The sequence below is a fragment of the Eutrema salsugineum genome, unplaced genomic scaffold (genome assembly GCF_000478725.1).
Source record: "Eutrema salsugineum unplaced genomic scaffold, Eutsalg1_0 scaffold_10, whole genome shotgun sequence".
Classification (NCBI taxonomy): Eukaryota; Viridiplantae; Streptophyta; class Magnoliopsida; order Brassicales; family Brassicaceae; genus Eutrema; species Eutrema salsugineum.
In genome coordinates, this window is record NW_006256908.1 from 6,783,782 (window position 1) to 6,811,470 (window position 27,689).

Below are 27,689 nucleotides of genomic sequence, written 5' to 3' on the forward strand. Positions count from 1 at the left end.
GCTGTACCTTGTTTTTAAATTAAATAGTTACAGATAATTGTATATACGTGTCTAACTGTACATTGTTTATCCTTATTGGAAAAGATTTTCTCTGCTAAAATGAATAATGTGGATATCCAGAATGAATATTTCTCAGCTAAAATATAATTTTTTTAGCTAAAATAAAATCTTTTCGGATAAAACAAACCCGAAAACATACACAAATTAAGTTTACATGCTACTTTTGCTCTGAAACCACTTATCTAATTTATTATCCATTTTTCGTCTTTCAGCAACGTTTTTTGGAGAATAAAGCCCATTTTTTATTTTTGTTTTGGTGTAATTCAGCAGTAAGACAAACAATTCTTGTATATTATCAGAAATACTCCACTTAGTTTTATTTATGTGTGCAATTCATTCTCCATATAAATTATCTACTCCAAAGCTGTTTAGTTTCATATATCGTAATATTCTTACATACAGTATTTTATCTACTAATATCGAATAAGCTATTTATTCCAAATTTGAGGTATTAAAATGATATAAAATCTATTGAATTGTTTGTGTGGCTGATGTTCATTTCTTGAAAATATAATAAAAATTTTCCAATTAACAATTATTCAAGCTGTCTTAGTACTATCCATTTGTACTAGTTATCCTGTATCTCACAGTTGTACTAGTTATATTAGTTGTTCTCTTATCTCTTAGTTGTACCATTCGTAACAGTTGTCATTCTCTACAGATTTGGTGATGAACTCAGGTATAATTATAATTTACCTAAGAATCACTATGATTCAACAACTATATTTAAGAAATTATCCATGCAAATACCTAATCGTCACATAAAACTAGATTACCAACCCGATTTGCAATTATAATAAAAGTATTTTCAATCAGCAATTATTTAAGTTGTCTTAGTTATATCTATTTGTACCAATTGTCCTCTATCTCATAGTTGTACCAGTTGTACTAGTTGTCCTATATCTCTTAGTTGTACCATTCGTACCAGTTGTTCTCCTCTGCAGATTTGGTGATGAACTCGGGTTTTATTTCAATCTTCCTAAGAATCACTACGATTCAACAACTATATTCGATAAATTACCTATGAAAAAACCTAATTGTCACATAAATCTGGGTTACTAACCCGATTTGCATAATGAACAAACAATTTTGGTAAATTAATCACTAAATTGTGAAATCTCTAAATCTCCAAATAAAAACATAATTGGGTTTTGAAGTTTTAACAATGGTGGTGAGGAGAGGGGATAAAGATAAGAAACTGATTGCAGAGGATGAAGAGGAAAAGTTTGGATGATGAAGATGTAATTTTGATGATTTTTGGAATTTTTAGTCGAAATAACGATGATAAAGATGAGTAGAAAAACAAAAAAATTAAGGATAATTAAAAAAAAGATTTAAAAAAAGAAAAAAAATTGCTGGAGAAGAGAGAGAAAATTTAGATAATTAATAAATAAAAAATAAAATATGTTATTGGGTGGGTCTCAAAAAAAGTGGATATGACCTTGGTTTTATTGTAATTATAAGAGATAACAAGGAGAAGGAAGGACTTTCCACAGTTTTCCTTATTAAAAAAAAATCGAAATAAAATTCATTTTAGAATTATGGCGTTTGAGCCAATTTTTTTCTGGATTATGGCATTTTAGCCTCTCGCTCTGAAAGAATGGCTCGGATGCCATAATTTAGAAACAAAAAATCTGCTGTGCCATATTAGAGTCTGAGTGCCATAAATCACATGAAAATCTCATTTTACCCTTAATGAATTGGTTTATGGCATATGTGATTATATTCAAAAATTAATATTTAAATAATTTCATAATTATTATATTATAATTAAAACGAAAATTAATTAAAAAATGATTTTTCTTTTTCTTTTTTTCCCAATTCATGTCGTCATCTTCAACCCCAAACCTTGTAAATCTCATCCTTTGCCTTTGCCTCTTCTTCTTCTTCTCCTTTTTTATCCTCTGTAATCAGTTTTTTGTCTTTATCTCCTTTCTTCACCACCATTGTTGAAGTTTCAAAACCCAGTTAGGTTTTTATTTGGAGATTTAAGGATTTCACAATTTAGGGATTGGATTTGTCAAAATTGCTTGTTCAGTATGCAAATCGGGTTGGTAACCCAATTTATGTGACGATTAGTTATTTGCATAGATAATTTGTCAAATATAGTTGTTGAATCGTAGTGATTCTTAGGTAGATTGAAATTGAAACCCGAGTTCATCACTAAATCTGCAGAGAAGGACAACTGGTATGAATGGTACAACTAAGAGATAAAAGGACAACTAGTACAACTGGTACAACTTTGAGATAGAGGACAAGTGGTACAATTATGTATAACTAAGACAACTTAAATAATTACTGATTGAAAATTCTTCTATTATAATTGCAAATCGGACTGGTAACCCAGTTTTATCTAACGATTAGGTATTTGCATGGATAATTTCTTAAATAAAGTTGTTGAATCATAGTGATTCTTAGGTAAATTATAATTATACCTGAATTCATCACCAAATCTGCAGAAGAGAAAAACTAGTACAATTAGGTACAACTATATACAAAAATTGACATCGCACATAGGTGAACATGTTACTTTGACGGATAACCAGACACTTAGAAAAGTCAATCTAGTCTAAAGGATTTCATTTTTAGGTGAGGATGCTTTCCGGATGGAAATAAACAAGGTACAACTGGACACATATGTACAACTATATGCAATTCTTTCATTAGAAAATAATTATGATAAAAGTATAAATATAAAAAGCAAACATTCACCTAAAAATGTAAAAAAGTTGTAAACTATAAGGAATAAAATTAAAAAGATGGATAACATGAAATTATCATTTTTCTAATACATATTATTGGTTTTACATCAAACACCCGTTATGATACAAAGAAGACTTTGATGATGTTAACAATCTTATGATGGAAAAGCCAAAAATATGATTTTGCATAAATTATAATATGAAAATGTTGTAAATGGACTACAATAGTCGAAAATTATGTGGACAACTACAAAGTAATAATTTATATCAAGGGACAACTGGAAAAATTGCTAAAATCGCCAAAGGACAACTATGAAGAATTTTGGACAATTGGACAACTGGATACAACTATGTACAAAATTGGCGGCGCACGTGGTACTTTGACTGCGCACATGTCTCTTTTTGTTGGCGCACGTGCGTCTACAACTGACAACATAGTTGTACCTAGTTGTCCAGTTGTCCAAAATTTGTAATAATTGTCCTTTGATCGATTTTGTAATTTTTTCAGTTGTCCTTCGACGTAAATTATTATGTTCTAGTTGTCCACAAGAATTTCGATCATTATATAGCAGCCCCAAAGATTTTGCGTTATTATTTTTCTATTTCCTATATTTTTGCATAGACGCTTGCATAAGATGGCTAACATTGTCAAAGACTTCCTTATAACATAAGGGCTGTTTCAAGTGAACCAAAAATATTTGGTTCTTTGAACAAAACAAAGTTTTATTTTATTATTTCTAGTATAAACGTGAAAAGATACAGTTTTTAGGGTATGAGTTATATTGGCTTTTAAGTAAATAATATAGGAATTTATTTTTTAACACTACAATTAAAATATAGTTGTCCCGAGTTGCACCTAGTTGTCCTGGAGAAATTTAAAATACAAATAACTCCAAAATAAATAGTAATGAAAGAAATCAAAGAAATCCAAAATACCAATAACTCCAAAATAAATAGTAATGCAATAAATCAAAGAAATCAAAGAAATCCAAAATACAAATAACTCCAAAATACTCCTATACAGTCTAAGGCTATCGAGAATGAAAATTCCTCGGCTAAAATGTATTTCCTTAGCTAAAATAAAATCTTTTCGGATAAAATAAACTCGAAAACTTACACAAATTAAGTTTCTATGCTATTTTTGCTCTGAAACCACTTATCTAATTTATTATCCATTTTTGTCTTTCGGCGACGTTTTTCGGAGAATAGAAACCACTTTGTTATTTTTTTTTGGTGTAATTCGGCAGTATGACAAAAAATTCTTGTATATTATCAGAAATACTTCACTTAGTTATTTGAAGTGTGCAATTCATTCTCCACATAAATTATCTACTCCAAATCTGTTTAGTTTCATATATCGCAATCTTCTTACATACAATATCTTATCTAGTAATACCGAATAAGTTATCTGCTCCAAATATGAGGTATTAAATGATATAAAATCTATTGAATTGCTTGTGTGGCTGATGCTCATTATCTCTTGAAAATATAGTAAAACAATTCTTAATTAACAATTACTCAAGGTGTCGTCTTAGTTATATCCATTTGTACTAGTTGTCCTCTATCTCATAGTTGTATCAGTTGTACTAGTTGTCCTCTTATCTCTTAGTTGTACTATTCGTACCAGTTGTCCTCCTCTGCAAATTTGGTGATGAACTCAGGTATAATTATAATTTACCTAAGAATCACTATGATTCAACGATTATATTTAAGAAATTATCCATGCAAATACCTAATCGTCACATAAAATTGGGTTACCAACCCGATTTGCAATTATAATAAAAGAATTTTCAATCAACAATTATTTAAGTTGTTTTAGTTATACCTATTTGTACCAGTTGTCATATATCTCATAGTTGTACCAATATACAGTATTGTATTAGTTGTCATTTTATCTCTTAGTTGTACCATTTGTACCAGTTGTCCTCCTCTGCAGATTTGGTGATGAACTCAGGTATAATTATAATTTACCTAAGAATCACTACGATTCAACGATTATATTTAAGAAATTATCCATGCAAATACCTAATCGTCACATAAAATTGGGTTACCAACCCGATTTTCAATTATAATAAAAGAAATCAACAATTATTTAAGTTGTCTTAGTTATACCTATTTGTACCAGTTGTCCTGTATCTTATAGTTGTACCAATTGTACTAGTTGTCCTCTTATCTCTTAGTTGTACCATTCGTACCAGTTGTCCTCTTCTGCAGATTTGGTGATGAACTCAGATTTTAATTCAACAACTATATTCGATAAATTATCTATGCAAAGACCTAATCATCACATAAAACTGGGTTACCAACCCGATTTACATACTGAACAAGCAATTTTGGCAAATCCAATCTCTAAATTGTGAAATCCCTAAATCTCTAAATAAAAACCTAATTGGGTTTTGAAGTTTCAACAATGGTGGTGGAGAGAGGAGATAAAGATAAGAAACTGATTGCAGATGATAAAGAGACAAAGTTTGGATGATGAAGATATAATTTTGGTGATTTTTGGAATCTATCGTCGGAATGTGGATGATGAAGATGAGAGAAAAAAATGATAATTAAAGAAAAAGAATTAAAAAAAATTAAAAGAAATTGTTGGAAAAGAAAAAAAAAATTTAGATAATTAATAATAAAATAAGTTAGTGGATGGGTCTGAAATTGGATGGATATGATCCTGGTTTTATTGTAAATAAAGTGATAAACAAGGAGAAAGAAGGATTTTTCACGATTTTCCTTAGTTAAAGAAAATCGTAATAAAATTAGGCATTTGAACCCTTTTGTTTCGAGATTATGGCTTTGTAGCCTGTCGCTCGCATAAATCCCATGGAAACACCACTAATCATCACGAAAAATTCCATCTTTTTGTCAGATTTTTGACCCGAAAGGAATGGTTTTTACGGGCTCATGAAATACCCATTTGATGATTCAATTGTTGATCGAAGAGGCATTAACGACCGTTAACATCAACATCAAGAGACAAATATGGGTCAAACAGAAAGACAAAAAGCTGTACAAATTATCTAACTACGAATCAAAGACTTATTTTTTACATATATGTATATGTGTGTGTGTATATAATTATCTAAGATTCTGTAGAGATTAGCGCCAAAATGAGAAACAGAACTGAAACTATCTCAGTCATGGTTCAGAAAAAAGGTAAAAAAACATGGAACAACTATAAATTAACAATTAAAGTGAGTGATCAGAAACTCCATGAGATGGCAATAAATTAATAGAAATAGCAAATAGTTGGTCAGACAAAACAAATTAGCATATTAAAAAAGTGTAATAAGATAAAGCTCCAAGTTGTATAAAAGAAAAGTTCACGTTCACGAGTTCATACTCTATAGAACGTGGCAATGATTAAAGAAAAGTAATGGGTACACATACGTTCATACGCAATTACGCACATAAAGATCCAATCTGTTTTTTATTCTAAGGAGCCAATAAACAATTAAAGATGTATCAAAGTTTGGAATGGATTGACTTTTGAAATTTTAGGTATTCTTATTGTACCAAACCCTATCAGATAAAACCCAAATTCAAGAAGAATCTTAGAACATGGATATTTGAGATTATAAATACCCGGAAAAAAAGAAGCTGGTATGCGATGAACTCTAAGATACTATGTATAGCTATAATCATGGTAATAATCATTGGCTCTAACCAGCTTTTTATGTTGCTAAGTTACAATCAAATCTAATGAATAGAGAATCGAATATTGACTTACATGTTAGCTCTTATCTAATTACATTACAACTTTGTTTCTATATATAGAGTGGAAACTACTAATTAACTTTGTCGTACTTCAGAATCAGCTTGGACTTCCACAACATGAGATGTGTTGTTGATGTCATCATTCCTTCTAAACATTCTCTTGATAGCTTCTTCTTTCTCATCCACAAACTCCACGAAATCAAACACCAATTCCCTTAACCGCATCGTAGGAGAAGACGACCAAGAAGCACGCGGCGTCGAGCTTGTCCTCTCCATCCGTCTGTACCGTACGAACTGGCGTATCATCCTGAGAACAAACACCAAAAACGCAGAGACCGTGATTGCAATGCAGACAAGGTACAACCCTTTGAAGCTCTTAAGATGAAGCTGGTTTGGCTCTGGGTTCCAGTCTGATTTCTCTGCGCAATTCGTCTTGCATAACCATTTCTTCCGAATGTCTTGTAATTTTCTCGTTTCAGAGAGTTTCAAGATCGCTGTTGACATGTCTATAGCCAGTGGAGAATCTCTCTTAAACGCCTGTTGAACAAATAGAAACAAAAATCTCAAATCTTGTGTGATTACCGTAGCTCTTCTGATTAAGAGAAACGTAAAAAATGCACTTACAAATCCCCAACCACGGTGCATAAAAGGCTCTCCTACAATCTTGAAACCCGTCCGATCCGCTAAAAACAGTTCAATGTAAGGGAGCTCGTCAACAATCGCAGCTACGCCTCCCACAGCGGTTGGTCCTAGCTTTAGAGCCCTTTCATACTCCTCAGTCGAGTCAAGTGGGACCAGTCTAGACCGAGCCATGCCAAGACTGTAAGTTAAGTACTCTACAGTGAACGTCCCAGGCTGGTAACCGATAGGCACCTGACTTGCCCGCAAGCTGTCGATGCCGGTAATGGCAGAGGGAAGCTGTTGAACTGTGAGGATTGAGGTGAGGTTCGCTGTGTAGCTAGCGGTAAGAACCATCAATAGGAAGAGCCATACAATCATCACTAGTCTAGCTAGATTGCTTATCGTATCTTCCTCTGTTGACAAAACAGGATAAAACAGCAAGATCGCAGATGTGAGTTGATAAACAAACCAAATCTAGAGTCAAATATGTACCAGACAGATTCGTAAATGTAACTCTATCAAACATTTATCTTTCTCTTGCTTTGATGGTGCTGAAGAAAGATGGAAGAGATCAAATGTACTCACGATTTCTCTTGAAAAGAGTTGAGAAGCTGAACCTGCAAGGACAAATCAAGCTATAAATGTCAGAGAAAACTTCAAGAATGAACTATTAAGGTCAGTGAATAATACGACATGGACTTACAAGATCATTGTGCTAAGTTGTCTTCGAGGTGGCCCTCTGAAATCTTCATTGATGCGATGTTCGAGGATCCAGATGACTACGGCAATAACCAGGAATGAGGCTAGAACAACACACCATAACCTAATGGTGAAAGGTCTCAGAAAGATCCAAGTGGCATTGTCGTCGTTAGTTGGGATTACCACCACAAGGCCTGTGGATGCATATGGCTGCGAAAAATCTACTAATTTGGATCGAGTTGGGATTATAGCAATATCCCCAACAGCTGCATCATATACCTGAAAACAGGGAAATGCCCAACCATAATCTCAGTAAAACTTACTCTGAGAAATCTGAGACTTTTCGAATCAGGTTTGAACATTTATTAAGTGGATACTTACGCCATCTGCGACCATTTGAATAAGCTGGTTGTAGTTAGGACTTGAATTGCCATTCCCGAATGACTCAAATATGTAAGGAACACTGTAAGGGACGAACTTCAATGCTTCAATGAAGATGTCGATGCAAAATCCTTTGATCTGATGGCTACTGTTCTTTTCTTCGGTCACAAACTCAACAAAGCTCACTCTTTTTGGGACAACAATCTTCAACGGATTTGCGGAATCTGCAATGACCCAACCACGCGGCTTTTCATGGCCACCACCTGGCCAGGTTATGTTACCAAGTTTTTCATCAGAAACCAAGGCAGTCTTCTTTTGTCTTTGTCGAGTTTCTGGGGTTACAACCGAAAAGCCTCCATTTTTCGACCAGAAACCCACAGTATGAACACCAGCTTTGTCTACATTGATAATTTCATAGTCACAGCTGATGACATTTCGACCAGAACCAAACTGAACTTGACCAGCTATACCAGTGAAGTTCACCTGCAGAAGTTTCTTAAGTAGTAACTTCCCGCTGTCAAAAATTTTGACTCTCTCCAGGTGCAGTTTATCACCTTGTGCATGAATTAACTTCTCGGAGTAGGAGAACGTTATGTTGATTCTTTCATTCAGCAATTTCTCGATGCCGTATGCAATCATCCACACTGTATCATAGGCATGGAATGCGTAGGCATTCATTGATCTGTTACTCTTCAGTTTTTGAGTGAATTGGTGCATCTTTACGGATTCTGGGATGTGTTGACGAAGGCCCACTACTCCTTCAAGACGTTTTAATTTACCTTTGTCAATCAAAGAAGAATCTAAGGTAACTGAGAGCCAGTCGGTGGCTAGCCACACGTATTCATGGGTCATCATCCGCAGCTTTTGCGCTATACTAAAAATTTTGAGCAATGGGGCAGGGCCAAAGTGAAGAATATAGACTCGAGGACCAAGGGACTTGGATTTTTTCAAAGCATCAGTAATGGATTTTTCATCAAAATGCACAGAAAGTGGCACTTTATAGGAAATTCTGGATCTTTTCTTGTAGAGTTCATCATCTAGAGCAGAAACTCCATTTCTACCGAGTTCATCATCTGAGTAAACCGATATCACCTCTTTCCATCCATGGTAATTGATAAGATCCACAAGGGCAGACATCTGGTGGGCATCATCAGGTGTAGTCCGAAGAAAGAAGGGAAATTGGAGGGCAGAGAGAGTTGGATCAGTTGCTGCAAATGAGACGAGAGGGAACTGGAGCCCTTTGGCAACATCTGACAATGTATGAGCGATGGAGGATGAAATTGGACCGATCATAGCCACCACTTCTTTCTCAAGCACTTGAAAAGCTGCAAAAACAACAACCACTGGAACTTAAACCATGCTAATAGTGGTCGTAAAACCAAAGTTACGCTTCCAATGATGTACATGAAACACATGTTCTATTAAATGTATGGGATCTGAGGTCTAATGTTCTATGTATAATTGGCATTGGGACCCGAAATACTGATAAAAACTGATTCAAAACATAATTGATGTGCCATTCATTTCCAATAATACTTTTTAAAAACTTCACTTTAATGGTATCCTGGATAACCTACCGTCTAAGTAGAAACCTGTGTAAATCGCACTTTGATACCATAAAATGAGGAATAATCCACTTTGGACCAAAACTTTACTCTAAACAAGCCAATAAGATGATCCCAAAATGGTAAGTGTTTGAACACAAAAGAACTTGAGAACCAGTCACGGTACCTCCGAAGGACCCATGAAAGACATTGCAGGAAGAGTCCTCCATGAGCAGCCGTAGCTCAGTTTCTCTGAGAACGCTTGTGTCTGCGTTCACATCAGAGACAGCTGCCTCGAGAGCTATTTTTGCAGCTTTTCCAATAACCGAATCAAATGCGAAAACAGCACCGAGTTTCACCACTTGAGGCCTTTGGCAACACATTGGAACCACCAGAACGGCCACAATCAATGCCGTTACAGCCATATATGGGTCAATGCGCAGTGCCATGGAGACAATGCAATCAAACTAAGGAACAGTTCAGAAAATTCCTGTTAGAGCTAGAACCATCTCTTTTAATCAAATAGCTCTTCAAGCCATTGAGGATGAGAAGAATAGAGATCAATCCACCTTCCTAGGCAAGAACCAGAGGAAATAAATCAATGTAAGGTTTCAAATATTGACTTGTTGAATCAACCTGACTACTAAGTAGGAGAAAATCGAATCAAGATCTAAGCAAGCAAAAGTCGAATCAAATAGAGAAAATTAGCTAAAATAGGCAACAATGTGGATAAGAAGACTAGTATACAGAAACTCCTCTGGTCTTGATGAAGGGTTTTTAAAAAATCATGGAAGATAATAAGAAGCGAAACAGAGGGGATTAGAGTAACAGCCGAAACCGAATCAAAAGACAAGTTTACCAGACAAGAATCAGTTCAACAGTGAGAAGTTCTCTTGTCTCTTTCAGCAAGCTTCAGGTTCTCTACGAAATATACGCAAACACGTCGCAGGCATAAGCTAAAAAAGGGAAATTTTACGACAAAGCAACGAATTTTTAACAGGAGGAACCAAAAAAAAGAAAAAAGAAAAAAAAGCCATGATCGAACAGGAGCCAGATTCCTAAAGGGGAAAACAGAAAAACCCAAAACTATAGAAACCAAATTATACCCACAAAGTCATCACATCGAAATCAAACTAAGAACATGTGACTGAAGAGCTTCTTTTTTTGTTTCAGCTTTCATGTCCTATCCTATCCATAGAGTATAGTCCAAGGCGCCGTTTATAAGAGTTGTGGGGCCCGTTATTCTAAGCTTATCCCGTGTTCAAAAAATCACCCGCCTAGACAATTAATCGGGGCATACCGCCGCGATTTCAGGGTAGGCGGTCGGTTTAGGCGGTAACCGATTTTTTTCCGCCTAATCACCGATTATTTTAAAAAATCGTTGACTTGGTAAAAAAATCGTTGACTTGGTTAATAATCGAGATCTTTAAATATAATTCGGGCCCGGTATCAGGCCCAATCTCGACCAGAAGATGAGAATGTTTTAACTGAATAAGTGATGAGGTCTCATATTTACAGTGCAGCTTCCCCTTCTCAATTATTCAAGTTTGTCGATGTGGGACAACTAAAAAGACCTACTTTCAAAAAAAAATGTCATGAATATTTATGGATTTGAGTTAAATATGGGTCTTCAATCCACCAATATGCTTTTAGATCTACCATTATGCATATATTTTCACAAAATTTAGTTCATATATACTCTAATATAACAAAACTAATCTTTAAAAATAAATAAATATTAAAAAATAATTACAATAAATATAAAACTAATCTCTGATTAATCCTGATTTTTGTCTAGGCGCTAGGCGGACCTCGACCGCCCCACTAACGCCTAGCGATTTTTTGAACATTGGGCCTACATCAAACGACCCATATTCTGAAATTCCATAGAAAATGTTATTTGACATGTGTTGTTAATCTCTTTTTTTTTTCTTTCAAAAGTTTGAATCTTCTTAAGCTATTTTGTCAACAGATCTTCTTAAACTATTTGAATCTTCCGACAACAACAAAAAAAACTATTTGAATCTTCTTAATCAATATACATTCCTCAATATTTTATTTTATTTACTTTTGCTAATTCTGTAGTTTTTCCTAATTAGGAAGTTAAGAACAGAGAGATGTCACTTGGCAAGGCAAAAAAGGAATGGGAGTTTTTCATAAAATTGCTGGCTTAAAATAAAATATATTGTCACAACTGAATGAGACTTTTGATCACTATTTAATAGTATTGAAATTTCATTATTTGAATTATCACATGCGTATACTTTTTTCCTATAATATTTTTAACGTTTTTTTACAATTTATATAAATGTTAATAGAATTTTTTGATGTGTTTCTAAATAATGAAATATCTTAATCTAGCAATATATCATAGATTTATGTGTATTTTTTTCCATTTGTATTTATATTACAAAAAAAAAAAAAATTCATCGGCTATTTTTCCTCTAAATTTTGTAAATATTCCAAATTTAGGAGATAGAGAGAAATAATAAGGGCACGTTTATCAGGGGTATCTTGGGCTGGTTCTTGTGTTTTTAAAGCCCAAAAAAAGGAAAAATAAATAAAATGTTGGGATTGGTCCTTATTTGGGAAGCTGGAGAACCGCTTCTTGCGGGACAGGTGGCTGACCAAAAATTTTTCGGCCAAACTTCTTCTCTTCGGCCAAAATATTTCCTGGACCCAAACGTTATCGGCGAAAAAAAATTTGCTCGACCTAATCGCAACCGGTGCCACCATGCGAAGATTCCGATGAAGTAGATGGCCGCCGGTGTCCGGAGATCCCTCAGACGATGGCTAGATAAGTTATTTCTTCAATCTATTTATTGTCTTCTCTATTTATGCGTTCTCCTTCTTTGTTAAATTAGGGTTTTTTTTGTAAAATTCGTATTGTGTGGGATGAGTTGATAAAATTTGTTCTTTGTATCATCGCTGGTCGATATCTTTCATGGGAACTTATTATCATTTTGGAATTTTATTGTTTGGTTGTATTTCTTTGTTGGAATTGGTTGTGATCGAATAGGATTTCGTAGTTGGGTTTTTGAGGAATCTGTAAGCATGAATGCTTTATTTCTTATGTGTATCATCTCTCTTTGATCTGTTCCGTGAGAATTTGTGTTCTTTTAGGATTTTGTGTTGTGTTCTTTTAAGATTCTCTGTTGAGAATTTGCTTTTGATCGGGTAGGAGCTATTTGTTGGGTTTTATATCTATGTTGCTTTTGTTTTAGGAGGGCATGAATGATACATAGTAGAAGTTGAACTTCAAGTTTTATTTTCTATGTTGAACTTGGTTATTTTTGTTTGTTGCGGATGAGTATTTTCTTTGTTAACTTGTCTAATTCATTGTGTTTGGTTATTGTTGGCAGTATGTATTAACAAAGGCATGGCTTGGGGAGCTTTGGGAGCTTTGACTTTGGGAGCTTTGCAGGTAAGTTTACCAGCTGCCGTAGTAAATGATTTAGTTTAAGCTAGTTGTGAAGAATAGTTGGTTTTTGTGATGAATGCATTGTTTACTTTAAGCTATTTGAAGCTAGTTGAAGCATAGTTTAGTTAAAATGAATGTTGTGATGAATGCATTGTTTTAGTAGATATTATTCAAGTCAATATGGTGTAATGAATGCATAAATAATCGGTCCATTTCTCTCTTTCCTTCTTCTCTTCTATTAATCTTTTTTTTCTGAGATATTTTTCTTCTTTCCTTCTTCTCTTCTATTAATAATCGGTCCCTTTCTCTCTTTCTTTAATCTGTTCAAACACAACTTCTTCTCTTTGTCACCTGCAAACCGTAAACATCATTCTTCTATTTTTCTCTAACCTTTTCCTTTTATGGATTTCTCCTCTAGTTAAAATGAATGCTTTAGTTGTGATGAATGCATTGTTTTAGTCGATATGGTTAAACCTTTTGCTTTAGGTGTAATGAATGCATTGATGAGTTCTGAAATCTTTTTCTTCTTTCCTTCTTCTCTTCTATTAATAATCAAACCCTTTCTCTCTTTCTTTAATATGTTCAAACACAACTTCTTCTCTTTCTCACCTATAAACCGTAAACATCATTCTCCTTTTTTTCTCTAACCATTTCCTTTTATGGATTTCTCCTCTAACAATCCATACTCCCAACCCTCAAACTTTGTTGATCTGTTGAACAGTCAACAAGAGACTTCCCAACATGAGCCCTTTCACACATTCGACCCAGTTCCTCTCTTTAATACACCAATGTACTGAGGCATCCATCCATGGTGAAGCTCCGCCTAAAGAAAGAAGCACAAGAAGAATATGGATGCCGGCTGATGATGTGTTGCTCATCAGCTCCTGGTTGAACACATCAAAGGACCTTGTAGTGGCGAATGAGCAAAAGAATGGTGCCTTCTGGTCCCATGTTGCTGTTTACTTTGCAGCTTGTCCAATGGCTGCAGGTCGAGAAATGAGGGAGCCAGGACATTGCAAGCAACGTTGGCAAAAGATCAATGATCTTGTCAACAAATTTTGTGGCTCCTACGAAGCAGCATCAAGAGAGAGGACAAGTGGACAGAATGAAAATGATGTCTTGAAGCTTGCCCATGAGTTGTACTACAACAACTACAAAAAGAAATTTACACTGGAATATGCTTGGAAGGAGCTTAGAAATGATCAAAAATGGTGTGAGCTCTCTGCTTCAAAAACGGGTGGAAGCACAAAAAAGAGAAGATGTGATGTTGGTCCACAAACCGCAACCTCTCAAGCTGAGGAGTCAATGACTGGTGGAGAGGCTTCTGGAAGCAAAAGGCCACCTGGTATTAAGGCAGCTAAAGGCCTCGCTAAGAGACAAACGGTGGTGGCCAAAGAAGACTTTCAAACCATGTGGAGCTTCAGGGAGAAGGATAATGCTACGAAGGAAAGAGTGACTAAGATGAGTGTGCTAGACAAATTGCTTGCAAAAGAAGGACCGTTAGCTGAGTATGAAGAAGCTTACAAGAGAAAGCTCATCAACGAGCTGATGGATATTTAAGTGCTTTCAAGTTTGTGTTCTAAGAGACTGTTGAAATTAATCTTCTTTAAGTGTTGGTGTTGTTATGTAGTATTTGTTATGTGTTTATCTTTAAGTGTTGGTGTTGTTTTGCTTCTAATATATTAAGTGACTATGATGTTGTGTTTTCTGTGTTGACGTTGTAACTTTGTTTGCCTTCAATGAAAAGTGATAACTTTGTTTCTAAGAAAGTGTATTGTGCATCAGTTTGTGTTTTTTAAAGCAATGAAAAGTGATAACTTTGTTGTTGTTGTGTTTAGTTCTTTATGTTAATGTTTGTTTGTTTCTTTTAATGTTTGTTGCTTTATGTTAATGGACATTGTTTTTTTTTGTAGACTCGTGACACAAAGATACAAGTGTACAATATGAGAAGAAGCTCCTCGTGACACAAAGTTACAAGTGTATAATATAAGAAAAAGCTCCTCGTGACACAAAGTTAAACCATGTGGGGTTTGTTTTTTGTTTTTTTCTCATTGGTTGTGTTGTATTTGTAGCTATCCAAATACTAAACAATGTCCACATGTATACAATGTCTTTAGACTATATATATTGCCACTCGATGTTCATAAAATTCACCAAACAATTCAGAGACTTCTCTTTCTATTTGTCATTTCCTTCTCTTTCTATTTGTCAAAAGCTTCTCTTTCTATTTGCAAAAGCGATCAATATTTTTGTTCATCGTCTTTTTTTTCAAAACCATTTTCCTCAAATTCCCACCTCTTTACACCATACGCCATCTTCTCTTTTTCTCATAAACACCAATCTGATTGCCAAATAATCTTCTTTTCTAAAATGGCTTCTTCTTCAAACCCTGATAATTTTGATCAACATTTTGATGAATATTTTGATCAATATTTTGATCAACAATTTGATCAATCATTTGAAAATCTCTTACTTGCTTATGGTGATTAAGTAGAGCCACGGAAGCCACGAAAAAAAAAGAACGGTTATCGAAAGAAACCATGAAGAAGGCCACAATCGTTTATGGAACGATTATTTCGCTGAAGATGCATTATACCCGGCCATGACGGCATTTCAGAATGAATAAGCCATTGTTCTTGCACATTGTCGATCGGCTTTCCAATGAAATTTTTTATTTTCAACACAAGGTTGATGCTACCAGAAGGTCTGGTCTCTCTCCACTTCAGAAGTGTACAGCAGCAATCCGTCTCTTGGCATATGGCACCGCGCTTGATACGGTTGATGAATACCTCTGTCTCAGTGCTTGTACTGCTCGTTTATGTTTGGAAAAATTTGTCGACGCAATAATAATTCTCTTCGGTGATGAGTATCTACGACGACCCACAGCAGAGGATCTTCAAAGACTACTTCATGTTGGAGAGGATATAGGATTTCCCGGGATGATAGGAAGCATCGACTGTATGCTTTGGGAGTGGAAGAATTGTCCCACTGCCTAGAAAGGGCAATATACTCGTGGTTCCGGAAAGTCTACAATCGTTTTAGAAGTGGTAGCATCCTATGATCTCTGGATATGGCATGCGTTTTTTGGACCTCCAGGTACCTTAAACGATATAAATGTTCTTGATCGGTCTCTGTCTTTGATGATATAATAAATGGTCAAGCTCTGGAAGTGAATTTTTCTGTCAACAGAAACGAGTATCATTTGGCTTACTATCTCACAGATGGTATTTATCCCAAATGGGCTACGTTTGTCCAATCTATTAAACTTCTCCAGGGTTTAAAAGCAAAATGTTTTGCTAAACATCAAGAATCTATCCGAAAAGATGTTGAGCGTGCTTTTGGAGTCTTGCAGTCTCGATTTGCCATCGTTAAAAATCCGGCTCTTTCTTGGGATAAAGAAAAAATAGAAAAAATTATGAGAGCATGTATCATCCTCCACAACATTGATAGTAGAACATTGATAGTAGAAGACGAACGAGGTGAGAACACTTTATTAGATGTTTCAGGATTTCAAGAAAGAAAATGAAACGAAAGTTCACAAGTTGATCTCTCATATTCTACAAACATGCTTTCAAATATCACTAATATGATGAATGCTCGAAGAAGAGTTAAGGATAAAGAGAAGCATGAACAATTGAAATACGATTTGATTGAGTATATATGGCAAAAATTTAGAGATCAATATAATTGATCTTATAAGGAAAATATTTGTATTTTAAATGTTTGTATGTTACATTATCATAATTTTCATGTATCAATAATGTTTTATATATAAAAAAAAAATTAAGAACCATTTGGGATTTCTCCTATAAACTATCATAAAACCTTACATTTCTTAGTGTGATTCTTAACATCAATTTATTAGTTAAATATTAATTAAGCTAGTGTTCTCGTAAAATGCCATTCTTTTCTCCATAACCTCTCTGCGTCTCTCTGTCTCTGTCTCTCTCTCTCTCTGCAGCTGAGACGCGAACCATTGAAGAACCCATGAAAAGAGTTGAGCAAGAACCAACAATGTCGGAGCCCAAGAAAACCAAGTACGATCGTCAACTCAGGTAAAAAAACTCTTTCTTTCTCCTCCGTTTCATCAAATTCGAGATTTTTATTCGTAACTGTGATGACTGGGAAGAACAATCGTAGGATTTGGGGAGAATTAGGTCAAGCGGCTCTGGAAAACGCGAGCATCTGCTTGCTTAATTGCGGCCCTACTGGCTCAGAAACCCTCAAGAATCTCGTTCTTGGTGGTATCGGAAGCATCACCATTGTCGACGGATCCAAAGTAGAAATTGGAGACCTTGGAAACAATTTCATGGGTATCATTCTCTCCTCAACACTCTTTACATCGCAATGTGTTGTTCATATTTGTTTGCTGGTAGTAATTGGGGAACTTACTTTGGGCGTATTTGTTGATTGTTTTATGTGAAAAGTGGATGAGAAGAGTGTTGGTCACTCAAAAGCCAAGTGTGTCTGTGCATTTCTTCAGGAGCTTAACGATGCTGTTAAAGCCAACTTTATTGAGGAGAATCCAGACACTTTGATAATCACAAACCCGTCTTTCTTCTCTCAGTTCACTCTCGTTGTTGCCACTCAGGTACAATAAAAAGATTTTCTTGCTCCTAAACCATGAACCTTCTCTTTGGAGTCTCTCAGCTCGAGAGTAGATTCGCCTCTTTGTATTTATCTATCTTTCTTTGAATTGGCCGACTAGATACCTTTGCATGAAAATTTCAAATATCGAGCACCTATGATCAGTCACAGATCTTGTCTTAGGATTAGCAAGCATGATAGTTTCTAGTCTTTGTATTCAGAATTCACAGAGCATTGCTTTATTAGTTCACCATGTGTTGATTGTAGCTAGTGGAAGATTTAATGGTGAAATTAGATAGAATCTGCCGAGAAGCAAATGTCAAGCTGGTATTTGCTCGCTCCTATGGCCTTACTGGGTTTGTTCGTATCAGTGTAAAGGTACTAATTTCAGAAGAAAAAAAACTCTCTTGTAGTCAAGTGTTAGGCATTTTTCATTGTTAGTATGCTAAGTCATATCTTTTCTCACCTATCAGGAGCACGCCATTATTGATTCAAAGCCCGATCATTTTCTTGATGATCTCCGCTTGAATAATCCCTGGCCTGAACTCACGAGGTACTCTGCTTCCATATCCTCCGTTAATATGCTCTCTTACCAGTCTTTAACCTTGTGAATTGACTAGTACTTGTTGTTGCCCAAATTATGAATTGATGAGGTTGATATGAAATCTCTATTATTTAATGAATGGCAGGTTTGTGGAGACCGTTGATATAAAAACACCAGATCCGATTGCTCATAAGCACATTCCTTACGTCGTCATTCTTATCAAGATGGCTGATGAATGGGCTCAAACCCATAGCAACAACCTTCCCTCGACCAGGGAAGAGAAAAAGGAATTTAAGGTATCCTTACTTCTTGTTACTCAGCAAACAGTTAGCAAACTTTACATGTCTTGTGATTCCATACTAATCTATTCCTTTTCCTGGAAATCTTAGGATTTAGTTAAGTCAAAGATGGTATCGATGGATGAAGATAACTACAAAGAAGCCGTTGAAGCCACTTTCAAAGTTTTTGCTCCTCGAGGAATCAGTGAGTATACGTCTTGTTTGGCATTGGTTAAAACTAGACATTAAATCTATCGTTTCTATACTATACATGTTGGAATATTGAAATTGGTTGGACAATCCGAAAACTGCAACGAGAACCAGTTGGAAAACTTGCAAATGTCTTCATGAATCATGATTGTTTGCTGATCATTCCCTATGCGTCTTGATGTATATTAATAATATAATAGTTAACATTAAAGTTAATATGTGAAGTACCAGGAAAATCCGTTACGAGTCCAATTTCTATATTTCTCACATTGAACTAAACCTTTTTTTCTCCTACAGGCCAAGAGATTCAAGATATTATTAATGATAGTTGTGCTGAAGTTGGCTCAAGTTCCTCAGATTTTTGGGTGATGGTGGCAGCCCTCAAGGTTCGTAACTTGGAAGTAGTTGAGAACGTGTCTGTTGGGGTTTTAGCATATTGGATTGTTTCTTTGATCCATGTTAGTTTTTTATGCTTCTCATGGACATGAATGCTTACCCTACTGATTATATGCATCACCTGCAGGAGTTTATTTCAAATGAAGGTGGTGGGGAGGCACCACTTGAAGGTTCCATGCCCGATATGACATCTTCAACAGAGTCAGTTCTCCTGTTCTTTTGTTTCATGGGAGGCCTGATAGTCATCCTTAGCCTTTATCTAATTACTATATATCTGTCTTTTTTTATTTTGTAGACACTACATCAGTTTGCAGAAAATCTACCAAACCAAAGCTGAAGCTGATTGTCTTTCCATGGAGCAAAAGGTGAAAAACATCCTAGTTAAAGTTGGTCGAGATCCAAGTAGCATCTCAAAAGCAACTATCAAGAGCTTCTGCAAGAATGCAAGAAAACTTAAGGTGAGATTGCTGGCATTTCTTTTACCGTTTGACTAAAACTGAGAACGCATTCTCTGAGTAAAGTAAAAGCATTGGTATATGCACCTTGTAGGTATGCAGATATCGCATGATAGAGGATGAGTTCAGCAATCCTTCTGTAACAGAACTGCATAAATGTTTGGCTAGTGAGGACTACAGGTGCTAATTGTGCGCTTAACTTTGTCGAATTTGATATTTTTTCCATATGACTACAGCTCTGTGATAACAAAAATACTGCTAGAGAATTTTGCAGAAGTTTGGAGACCTGTTGTTGTTAGCTCTTAAGGCTCTTGCCACTTTTTCTCTTGCAGTAGTGCAATTGGATTATATATTCTTCTTAGAGCTGTTGATAGATTTGCTGCGAGCTATAAGAAGTTTCCTGGACAGTTTGATGGGTAAGAGAACACATTTTGGCAAAAATTGATTGTAATCATTGTATCCTGAATTATTTGATGTTGTCAGGCTAATGACATATCAATTTTGCAGTGGAGAAATAGAAGAGGATGCATCTCGATTGAGAACTACTGCCCTGAGTCTTCTTAGCGAAATGGGTTGTGACGGCTATGTACTTCCGGAAGAACTTTGCAATGAGATGTGCAGATTTGGTGCTGCAGAGCTTCATGTGGCTGCTGCTTTCATAGGAGGGATCGCATCTCAAGAAGTAATCAAGGTTGGTTTCATATCCCTATCTCTCAAAATGGTCACTGCAGTATCAAGTGTGTTGGATTCTGCAGCTAGACGTTTACCTTCTATGTTTTCCAAATGTTTGCAGCTCATCACGAAGCAGTTTGTTCCAATGTTGGGAACTTTCATCTTCAACGGCATTGATCATAATTCTCAGTCTTTGACATTATAGAAAATTTTTAGACACTGGTGGCTACAGAGAACTCCATCATTAATTCTCTGTTGGAGTTGAAAAAAAAAAAAAGCTTTTTGGGGGGGAAAGTAGAAGAAACTATTCACAGTGCCATGCACCAGAGTAACTAGATCTCATTATGATGTAATGTATCTTATGATTCTTGAGCCGCGGTCCAAAACCGAAGAGCTCGTGTTTTTACTGATTGATAAGTCAAAAGACCAGATTTTTAAATAAAACAGAGTACAGAGGTCTACATAAGAATACAACAAACAACTGATCAACTCGTTTCCTGATTGACGACAATCCAAAATTGGCAAAAGAACAGAGACGTAACAGAAACAGACAAAGCTACAAGGTAGAGTTACCCGGCGGAGAGTTTCTTTGTGGGATTATAAACGCTGAATTCGCCAAAGTCTCTTCGGCCACTGGCAACAAAACAATTTAAACCCTTATAAAGAACAAGGTCCAAACAAATTTACTTCAGTAAAGTTCAAAGACTTTTTGCTTCCGACACCAAAGTTGTGAGTGTCTTAAATTAAGTAGATATGATAAAGCATCCAAATACTAAATCCCTGAGCGAGTAAAGGCAAAGGTAGTTTTAGCATTGCTGTTACCTGTGACTAACATTCCAGCCACCAGGCAAATGGCGAGGATGAACAGAATCAACAAACACTTGTCTCCATCTTTGACAGAAATCCCGTACGCCATCCTCTCCATGTTCCCTTAAAAGATACTCTACAATCTGTTTCCCGTGCGGTCCATGTCCTAGCAAGGAGAGTTTCGAGTTCTGTTGGTGCAATGTATTTCCATTACATTGAGTATCGTTTAGCTCTGAAGCACCATCTCCTCCACTTAAACCATTGCCACTATCATCAGCAGCTATGCTAATTTCTTCATTCATATCTCTCTCAGAACCTCCAGGAGCTTCCTCACTATGTTCTTCAACTGAAGATAAGAAAACGTTTGCATCAGTATCTGTGGCAAGACAACAATGGATAATTATGTATACCAAACAGCTTTCAGTGAAACTTTGACCGGTTTTTATCATATGATTACCAATGTTACTATTTTCTTGTTTGTCCTTATGAGAAACCTCTGTAGAATATTTGAGAGAGGCCCCTTTCTTTCTTTCAAGTTTTCTTCGCTCATGAGGGCTCAACCCAATGAGTAAAGCTCTTTCCAAATCTTCTTCAGATATGTCACGTCCACCGTAATACAACTTGACAGTCTATATTCAATATCCAAAAGAAGTATCAATTGCTTGAAACATTTTATCAGAATATTTTGGTTCATATCAATTACTTGAGATAATAACATGATGATCCAATATTACCTGCAACAATTCCTCACGACGACTAGATGGCATTCGCTTTCCATGTCGCAATAGCGCCATTGCAGCTGTTCTAAGATGTAGTGGAGAGACGCCTGCATCCTCAGAGTTACCCGTTGATTCATACTCCACTGAAGATGATGTCCCTTGTGCTTCTTTTGAATCAAGTACTCTACGAACAAAGAGAGGAATTCCAAATTCTCTAGCGATTTGTTTCTTGTACCTCTCTGCAGCAGCATGCGCAACTTCATGGCAATCCACACAAAGCAGAACGATATCATGAGATCTGTGACTTTTTAGGTGCTCTGGAAAATGAACTCTATAGCACGAAGGTATTATCCGGTAACGCAGATAGTGATTCCCTTCCCCACATCCAACGCATATATTTTTCTTGGTCTGGATATAAAAATCATTCCCTTCATCTTCTGGACGTCCTTTGGGTTCAAACAAAAGCGTTATCGCAGGTGGATCTTCTTCGACTAGTTTGGCAAGACCACGATTCAGATACCTGTTATATATCACAAAGATACAAATTAGAAGAGATTCTTGAATCAAAAGATTTGATTGGAGTGAAGATACAACAAACAGTTCATCATCTACCATTCAAGTTTTCTTCTATCGCAATAACATAGCAATCGTCCATCATTTGCATATATTCTACAGTTGTGATAAACCGGAGCCTTGCATGAAAATTTCTTGACAAAAAGATCTCTCGATGCCTTCCGAGTGAACTGCTTAAGGTTCTTATGACCATTTTGGTTGGGAGCAGAACGGCTAGTGAGCTTTGTCTTGAAATTTACCAAAAGTGAATAATTGAAGATAGAAATTGGACAGGTTCCATCTGAACCCAAACATTTCTGAAGAACTACCGGTAAAATAGCATCTAGCTTAGCCAACTTGTCCTGAGTCATTTGATAGACATCATCCAAATGACTACAAATAACAGCAGATGGAGACTGAATTGAGAGACTCAAGCTCGGAGAAGACTCTGTAGCCAAATCAGCTTGAGCTATCGAATCATATATCTCATCGGTTGTAGTTGGCTGCTTACAAGCAAGACCAACAATAGCCTGGTCAGACAGCACATATCGTGTGCTTTCATCATGAATCCGTGCCTGAAAAAAAAGTACATGTTGATTGGCATTAAAACAAGACATTTATTAAAACAAGGAAACATATTTTGCAGCTACAACATCTTTAAATTACCATTAAGTCTCTCCATGCACAAAGTTCCCTTACAAACTCCTGAAACTGAAAGACCAACATCAACATGATGCTTTGATATCAAATTGGGTACACATCTAAAGTGAATAGTAGGCATACCTTTGCATCCAAGGAGATGGAAGAATTATCTCCGTGGCCGTTTAAATGCCGATAAATTAATGAGGAAGCAGCAGCATTCCCAGGAAAATCTTCGGTTTCTTTCGTATACAATTGCAAACAGGTCATGTTTGACCGTCTACTAGCCTCGAGAAGAAAATGTAATTTGTCATCGGGGCTAGATGAATCTTCTGATACATTAATATTTTAGAACTTTATTGCAAGAGTAAAACAATACGGTTCTTTAAAATCATGTTTTCTTGAATCATATAGTTACCCTACTTTTTACATTACATACAAAAATGTTGCTCCATAATAAAGATGCCTACCAGTGCCTCGCTGTCTGAGCTCAGTAGTCAAACGATCGGCAATAAAGAGTAGATAGTGTGCATCTGTTCTGGCATATTGCACCATCTCTTCGGACAGTGGACGTTGTCTCCAATCTTCACGCTTCATTGAAGATATGATTTAACCTTAGCATAGAAAAGAATAGACAGCGGAACAAAAAAAATACACCGAGTCCTTATTGTTAAAGGACTCACCTGAAGTAATTTGTTAGTAGCCACTCCACATACTGCCTCAAGTAAGTATGCCAGTGACCTTTGAGGCTTTGACAATACCTCACATGCCTGGTTTATTGCATTAACAAAAAAATAGTTTACTTTTACAAATAGTAGCAATGAACTTCATCCTGGCTTACTATCTTACAGAACAAGGGTATTGCATGATAACAGTGAACAAATTTATCTAAAATGGCCGGAGCTAGCAAAAGACTCCATTTTTTCTGTGATCATTCACACCAAACAGCTTTAACTCATGCCAAAGCCTAAAAATTAGTGCAGGACTTTCCAGAAAAGGCGTACCTTGGCAGTATCAAACATATTAACAACATATATATGGAAGTCTCTTTGAAGCCAGAGTACATCGTTGTCGGCCCCGTGAAACACCTAAAAGCAAAACATACAAGTGTTTCATGAAGAACTATCTCAAAATATGAAAAACCTAAAACAATCAAAGCCAACAGATTCTAACAATGGAATGTACCTTGCAAATATCAGGATTGGAGAAAACAGGACGAAGAATACTCATTGCATCATGTAATGCAATTGTGTCCACCAAAAAGTCCTCCTCTTGCGTCGAAATCTGCAAGTGCAAGAGAAATATCACAAAATCCAAACATCGAAGCTAAAACCAAATGCAAACACTGATCAATGTACTTTACCTGAATTAGAGCGGTGAAACCAAGAAACGACCGCAAACTATGCTGCTCGGTATCAACCGCAAAAACCTTTTCTTTCGCCAATGTTTCTGCAAGCTCCTTCAATTTCGACTCCGTCTCAACCCACACGTATGCATCACTCATTTCCAGTGAGTACTCTCCTCTCAAAAACTCAAATTCAAGCTCAGGATTCTCTAACAAGACACTGATCTCAGTTTCATACGGATGACAGTTGGAAGGTTTCTCTGCATTGGTTTTAGATTCCAAACATTACAAATCACAAATACACAAACTTTATCCAATAAATGAAACCAAAATTTAAACTTTGAGATATAGAATCCACCTATGGAGGAAGACCCATCGTCGAGCTTCAAGTGTTTGAATCCAGAGTAAGAGTTATCCGCAAGAACGCGTTTGAAACTGAACTGCGGCTTGAGCTCGGAATGTAGATAACACGAACTCAGAGAAGATGTCTGCTTTCTCCGGTGGCGGCGCCGCTTATACTCCGCCACGAACAGAACCGTCGCCGCCACAAGAGAGGCTACGGTAATTACGATTTTGACCTTTTCTCTGACCTCCATGTGTGTATCTTCGAATCTCAAACTGTTCGTTTAGTGTTTCCCTGAGCAAATCTGCAGCTACCTCGGGTCTTGGCTTTTGCACTTTCATTGTCAATGGCGGCAGAGACCCATGGAGATCTTGACACGTGTCTTAGTTATGGGTCTTTAAAGACTTTGACACGTGTATTGGTTAAAGACTAAACAGGCCCATTTAAACCGTACCCATAAATTCGGCTTGGTTGGCCCAAAAACCTCAAAAGTCTGAGAATTTAGGTGTGTATAATTTCAACGAACCACTTGTGTTGTATTATAGCAGATAAATTGTATGGCGTGATTCATTAATCAATGTTTTATGTGACCTATATTCCCACGATTCCATCTATAATTTCCACCATACATTTTTAAATTTTAGTTTTAAGCTCAATGAAATGGACATCCCATAGTGTGATTTTCATGATTAATAAATAATAATAATAATAATAATCGTTTATTAGAGAATCAAATGTAAGCGCAAAACACAAAAGTCAACTTAAAGAAAAAGCCAATATCAAATCCTAAATATATGTTTACTCCTAAATTTGGAAACAGTGTTCTATTTATAGATATTTATCATCAACATGTTGACGCAGATATGGAATATTGTATATACGACAAATTTGTAGTCGACAAAAAAAAAACCTGTATACAGTTTAAAGGGTTTTGCGGCCATTGATAGTGAGAGGTGAGTGTTTAGGGTTATGGGCCTCACTAGTTATTATTATTATTTATTTCAGTGGAATGCACACCGGTTAACAGGAAGAAGAATTTTTTTTTTAAGAAAAAAAAAAACGAAACCGTACCTTTCCTTGATGATTTTTACCATATGTACGTTGTACATACTTAAATGACACTCTAAATTTTCTGAATTATTGGTACATGTCAGCATGTGTATGATGGATGATGGATACATGTATAATTTGCATGCACATGTTTGTGCATATGTAACGTAGCTCACTACTTCACCTTTTGCCTTTTTGGTATGCGAATTTAAATTTGATTCTTTTGACTTACTCGTAATTCGTAAACAGTATATATAATATCTACATACACCAACTGATTTATACTTTATAGTGACTCAAAAATGTTGCGTATTATTAAACTATAAATGTATATTTCAGGTGATACGTTATATACAAATAAATATTAGTACATGAAAGACAAAAAAACATAAAAATATGTTGGGATTCCATAGGATCCGGAGAACACTTATCAAGGAGAGATCTGAAGCCTTTAAATAAACAAAAACTCGTTCTGAAGCTGTTTTACTAGTTTTATAAAATAACCGAACCCTAAAAAACTTGGATAACATTGATCCAATCAAATTCATTTCTTCCATCAGTTTGTTTATCTAAGTAAATTTGAACTGACTCCTTGAAACGGATGCTTTTTCAATTTAATATTTTTTTTGTTATATATACAGCATTACTGTAATATTTTACATGACTTTTTCCTTTTAAAATTTCAGCTATTTTCATATAATTAAATTTACTAAATGTCCACAAATGTATAGTCTGATTTAGAGATAAAAGAATTACTTATTTAAATAAAAGGATCCAGAAAATTGATGAGTGTGACATATAATGACTGTCATGTCATGTAACATGTATCCTCTCGGCTCTCGTACAACGTATGTGTGTTCCCTAGGACATATATCCCATAAAATATAACTTATCCAAAAGATTACCAAAATAAATTGCCATCAATCTTGGAGGTGTCAACTATTAGTTCATTTTTTATTTTGGTAGGTCGAAAGTGAATCTCAGATTGATACTAATAAAATAGTAATTACTTATCATTTTATCGAAGTTTAGATTAATAATAGGGACTCTTTTCAGTTTATGAATATTTTATAAAAAATGTTTCAAAAGATGCTGCATGTTTTCTATTTTCTATGGATAATTAACTTTATACTTTTATTATGTTTTATTTATTTTTCTTCTTCTCATACTAAATAAGGTTAGAATTGTAACTCATAAACATTTTTATAATATGTATGAAAAACTCAAAGAGTTGAAACGAAGAAAGTATTTTCCTATATGGCTATACAATACCCGTAACAGATTTAAGTAGTTATAAATCAAATGAACAAAACGACATATAATAGTAAAACATACAAAAAGATTCAATGTAAGATGTAGGTCCTCTCTGGCGCACTGTTGATACTAAAACTTCTAGCGATCCAAAATTTAAGAGAAACTAGAAGTAGAAAACATAATACCCAAAGTTTGCTAGCGACTGTTTTCAATTCGATGGAGGCAAAATGTGTAGTCGTCGATACAGTGATACTACTAGCGGTGTCATCTACGTGGTTAGCAATGTTTGACTTTGACTCTTATCTCTAGCAACAATTTAATATTACCACATCATTTCGTTTGCCTCCATTCTAGTCTTTCTTTTGCCATTGAAAAAGATCATTAGTGATTTAAGGGCGAAGTCATGTGGCATTGTTTTCGGACACAAGTTATACACAAAGTGAGCAAAAAAATCATTGTTCTATAAAACGTCATGATGACACGTGGCAGAAACACGTGACGTCGGATCCACATGCTCTAGCTTTCCGCAGTGCCACGTGACGGAAAACGGAAAAGCGTCACATGATTGAGCAGGATCTAATGAACTGATTATCCAATCAGTTACTGACACCTGTCAAAATGACAGACCTTATCACGTGTACTTTATTCCGACCGTCCCCTCTCTCGCAAGTGCCCATCCCGTCATTCCGTCAGTAC

At 35.7% G+C, this 27,689-nt stretch overlaps 4 protein-coding genes across 12 annotated transcripts; 2 read left to right on the plus strand and 2 right to left on the minus strand.

Annotated features, from left to right (window-relative positions):
- Positions 1-6,394: 6,394 nt before the first annotated feature.
- Positions 6,395-11,182, minus strand: LOC18027889 (glutamate receptor 3.7). Of its 6 annotated transcripts, none has more exons than XM_024147898.1 (8): positions 10,828-11,182; positions 10,581-10,642; positions 9,909-10,290; positions 8,178-9,502; positions 7,801-8,075; positions 7,683-7,714; positions 7,101-7,510; positions 6,552-7,013 (listed from the first exon to the last, which is right to left on the minus strand). In XM_024147898.1, the coding sequence occupies exons 3-8, from the start codon at positions 10,168-10,170 to the stop codon at positions 6,552-6,554; spliced, it is 2,766 nt and encodes a 921-aa protein (XP_024003666.1). In that variant the 5' UTR covers positions 10,171-10,290; positions 10,581-10,642; positions 10,828-11,182. The 6 variants fall into 6 exon arrangements, with proteins under 6 accessions (XP_006410372.1, XP_024003666.1, XP_024003665.1 ...); XM_024147897.1 differs by having other exon boundaries at positions 9,909-10,294; XM_006410309.2 differs by having other exon boundaries at positions 6,395-7,013; positions 9,909-10,294; positions 10,581-11,182.
- A 2,812-nt stretch (positions 11,183-13,994) lies between these two features.
- LOC112081579 (glutathione S-transferase T3-like) lies at positions 13,995-14,702 on the plus strand. Its single transcript, XM_024148343.1, has one exon. The coding sequence runs from the start codon at positions 13,995-13,997 to the stop codon at positions 14,700-14,702; it is 708 nt and encodes a 235-aa protein (XP_024004111.1).
- Positions 14,703-17,071: 2,369 nt separating this feature from the next.
- On the plus strand, positions 17,072-20,569 carry LOC18027890 (NEDD8-activating enzyme E1 regulatory subunit AXL). 3 transcript variants are annotated; one of them, XM_006410310.2, is made up of 14 exons: positions 17,072-17,197; positions 17,283-17,455; positions 17,570-17,733; positions 17,997-18,107; positions 18,203-18,282; positions 18,419-18,569; positions 18,663-18,756; positions 19,059-19,147; positions 19,285-19,358; positions 19,453-19,615; positions 19,707-19,792; positions 19,945-20,028; positions 20,120-20,303; positions 20,406-20,569. In XM_006410310.2, exons 1-14 carry the CDS (start codon positions 17,130-17,132, stop codon positions 20,487-20,489), a joined length of 1,605 nt encoding a protein of 534 aa, XP_006410373.2. In that variant the 5' UTR covers positions 17,072-17,129; the 3' UTR covers positions 20,490-20,569. The 3 variants fall into 3 exon arrangements, 1 of the variants encoding a protein (XP_006410373.2); XR_002896496.1 differs by lacking the exon at positions 20,406-20,569 and having other exon boundaries at positions 19,875-20,028; positions 20,120-20,167; XR_002896497.1 differs by lacking the exon at positions 20,406-20,569 and having other exon boundaries at positions 19,887-20,028; positions 20,120-20,167.
- A 16-nt stretch (positions 20,570-20,585) lies between these two features.
- LOC18027891 (protein RRP6-like 3) lies at positions 20,586-25,003 on the minus strand. Of its 2 annotated transcripts, none has more exons than XM_024147873.1 (13): positions 24,705-25,003; positions 24,365-24,606; positions 24,187-24,285; positions 24,006-24,089; positions 23,685-23,771; positions 23,472-23,592; positions 23,146-23,330; positions 23,029-23,073; positions 22,423-22,937; positions 21,826-22,330; positions 21,549-21,720; positions 21,107-21,437; positions 20,586-20,917 (listed from the first exon to the last, which is right to left on the minus strand). In XM_024147873.1, the coding sequence occupies exons 1-13, from the start codon at positions 24,940-24,942 to the stop codon at positions 20,854-20,856; spliced, it is 2,688 nt and encodes an 895-aa protein (XP_024003641.1). In that variant the 5' UTR covers positions 24,943-25,003; the 3' UTR covers positions 20,586-20,853. The 2 variants fall into 2 exon arrangements, with proteins under 2 accessions (XP_024003641.1, XP_024003639.1); XM_024147871.1 differs by having other exon boundaries at positions 23,146-23,333.
- Between the last annotated feature and the right edge of the window lie 2,686 nt (positions 25,004-27,689).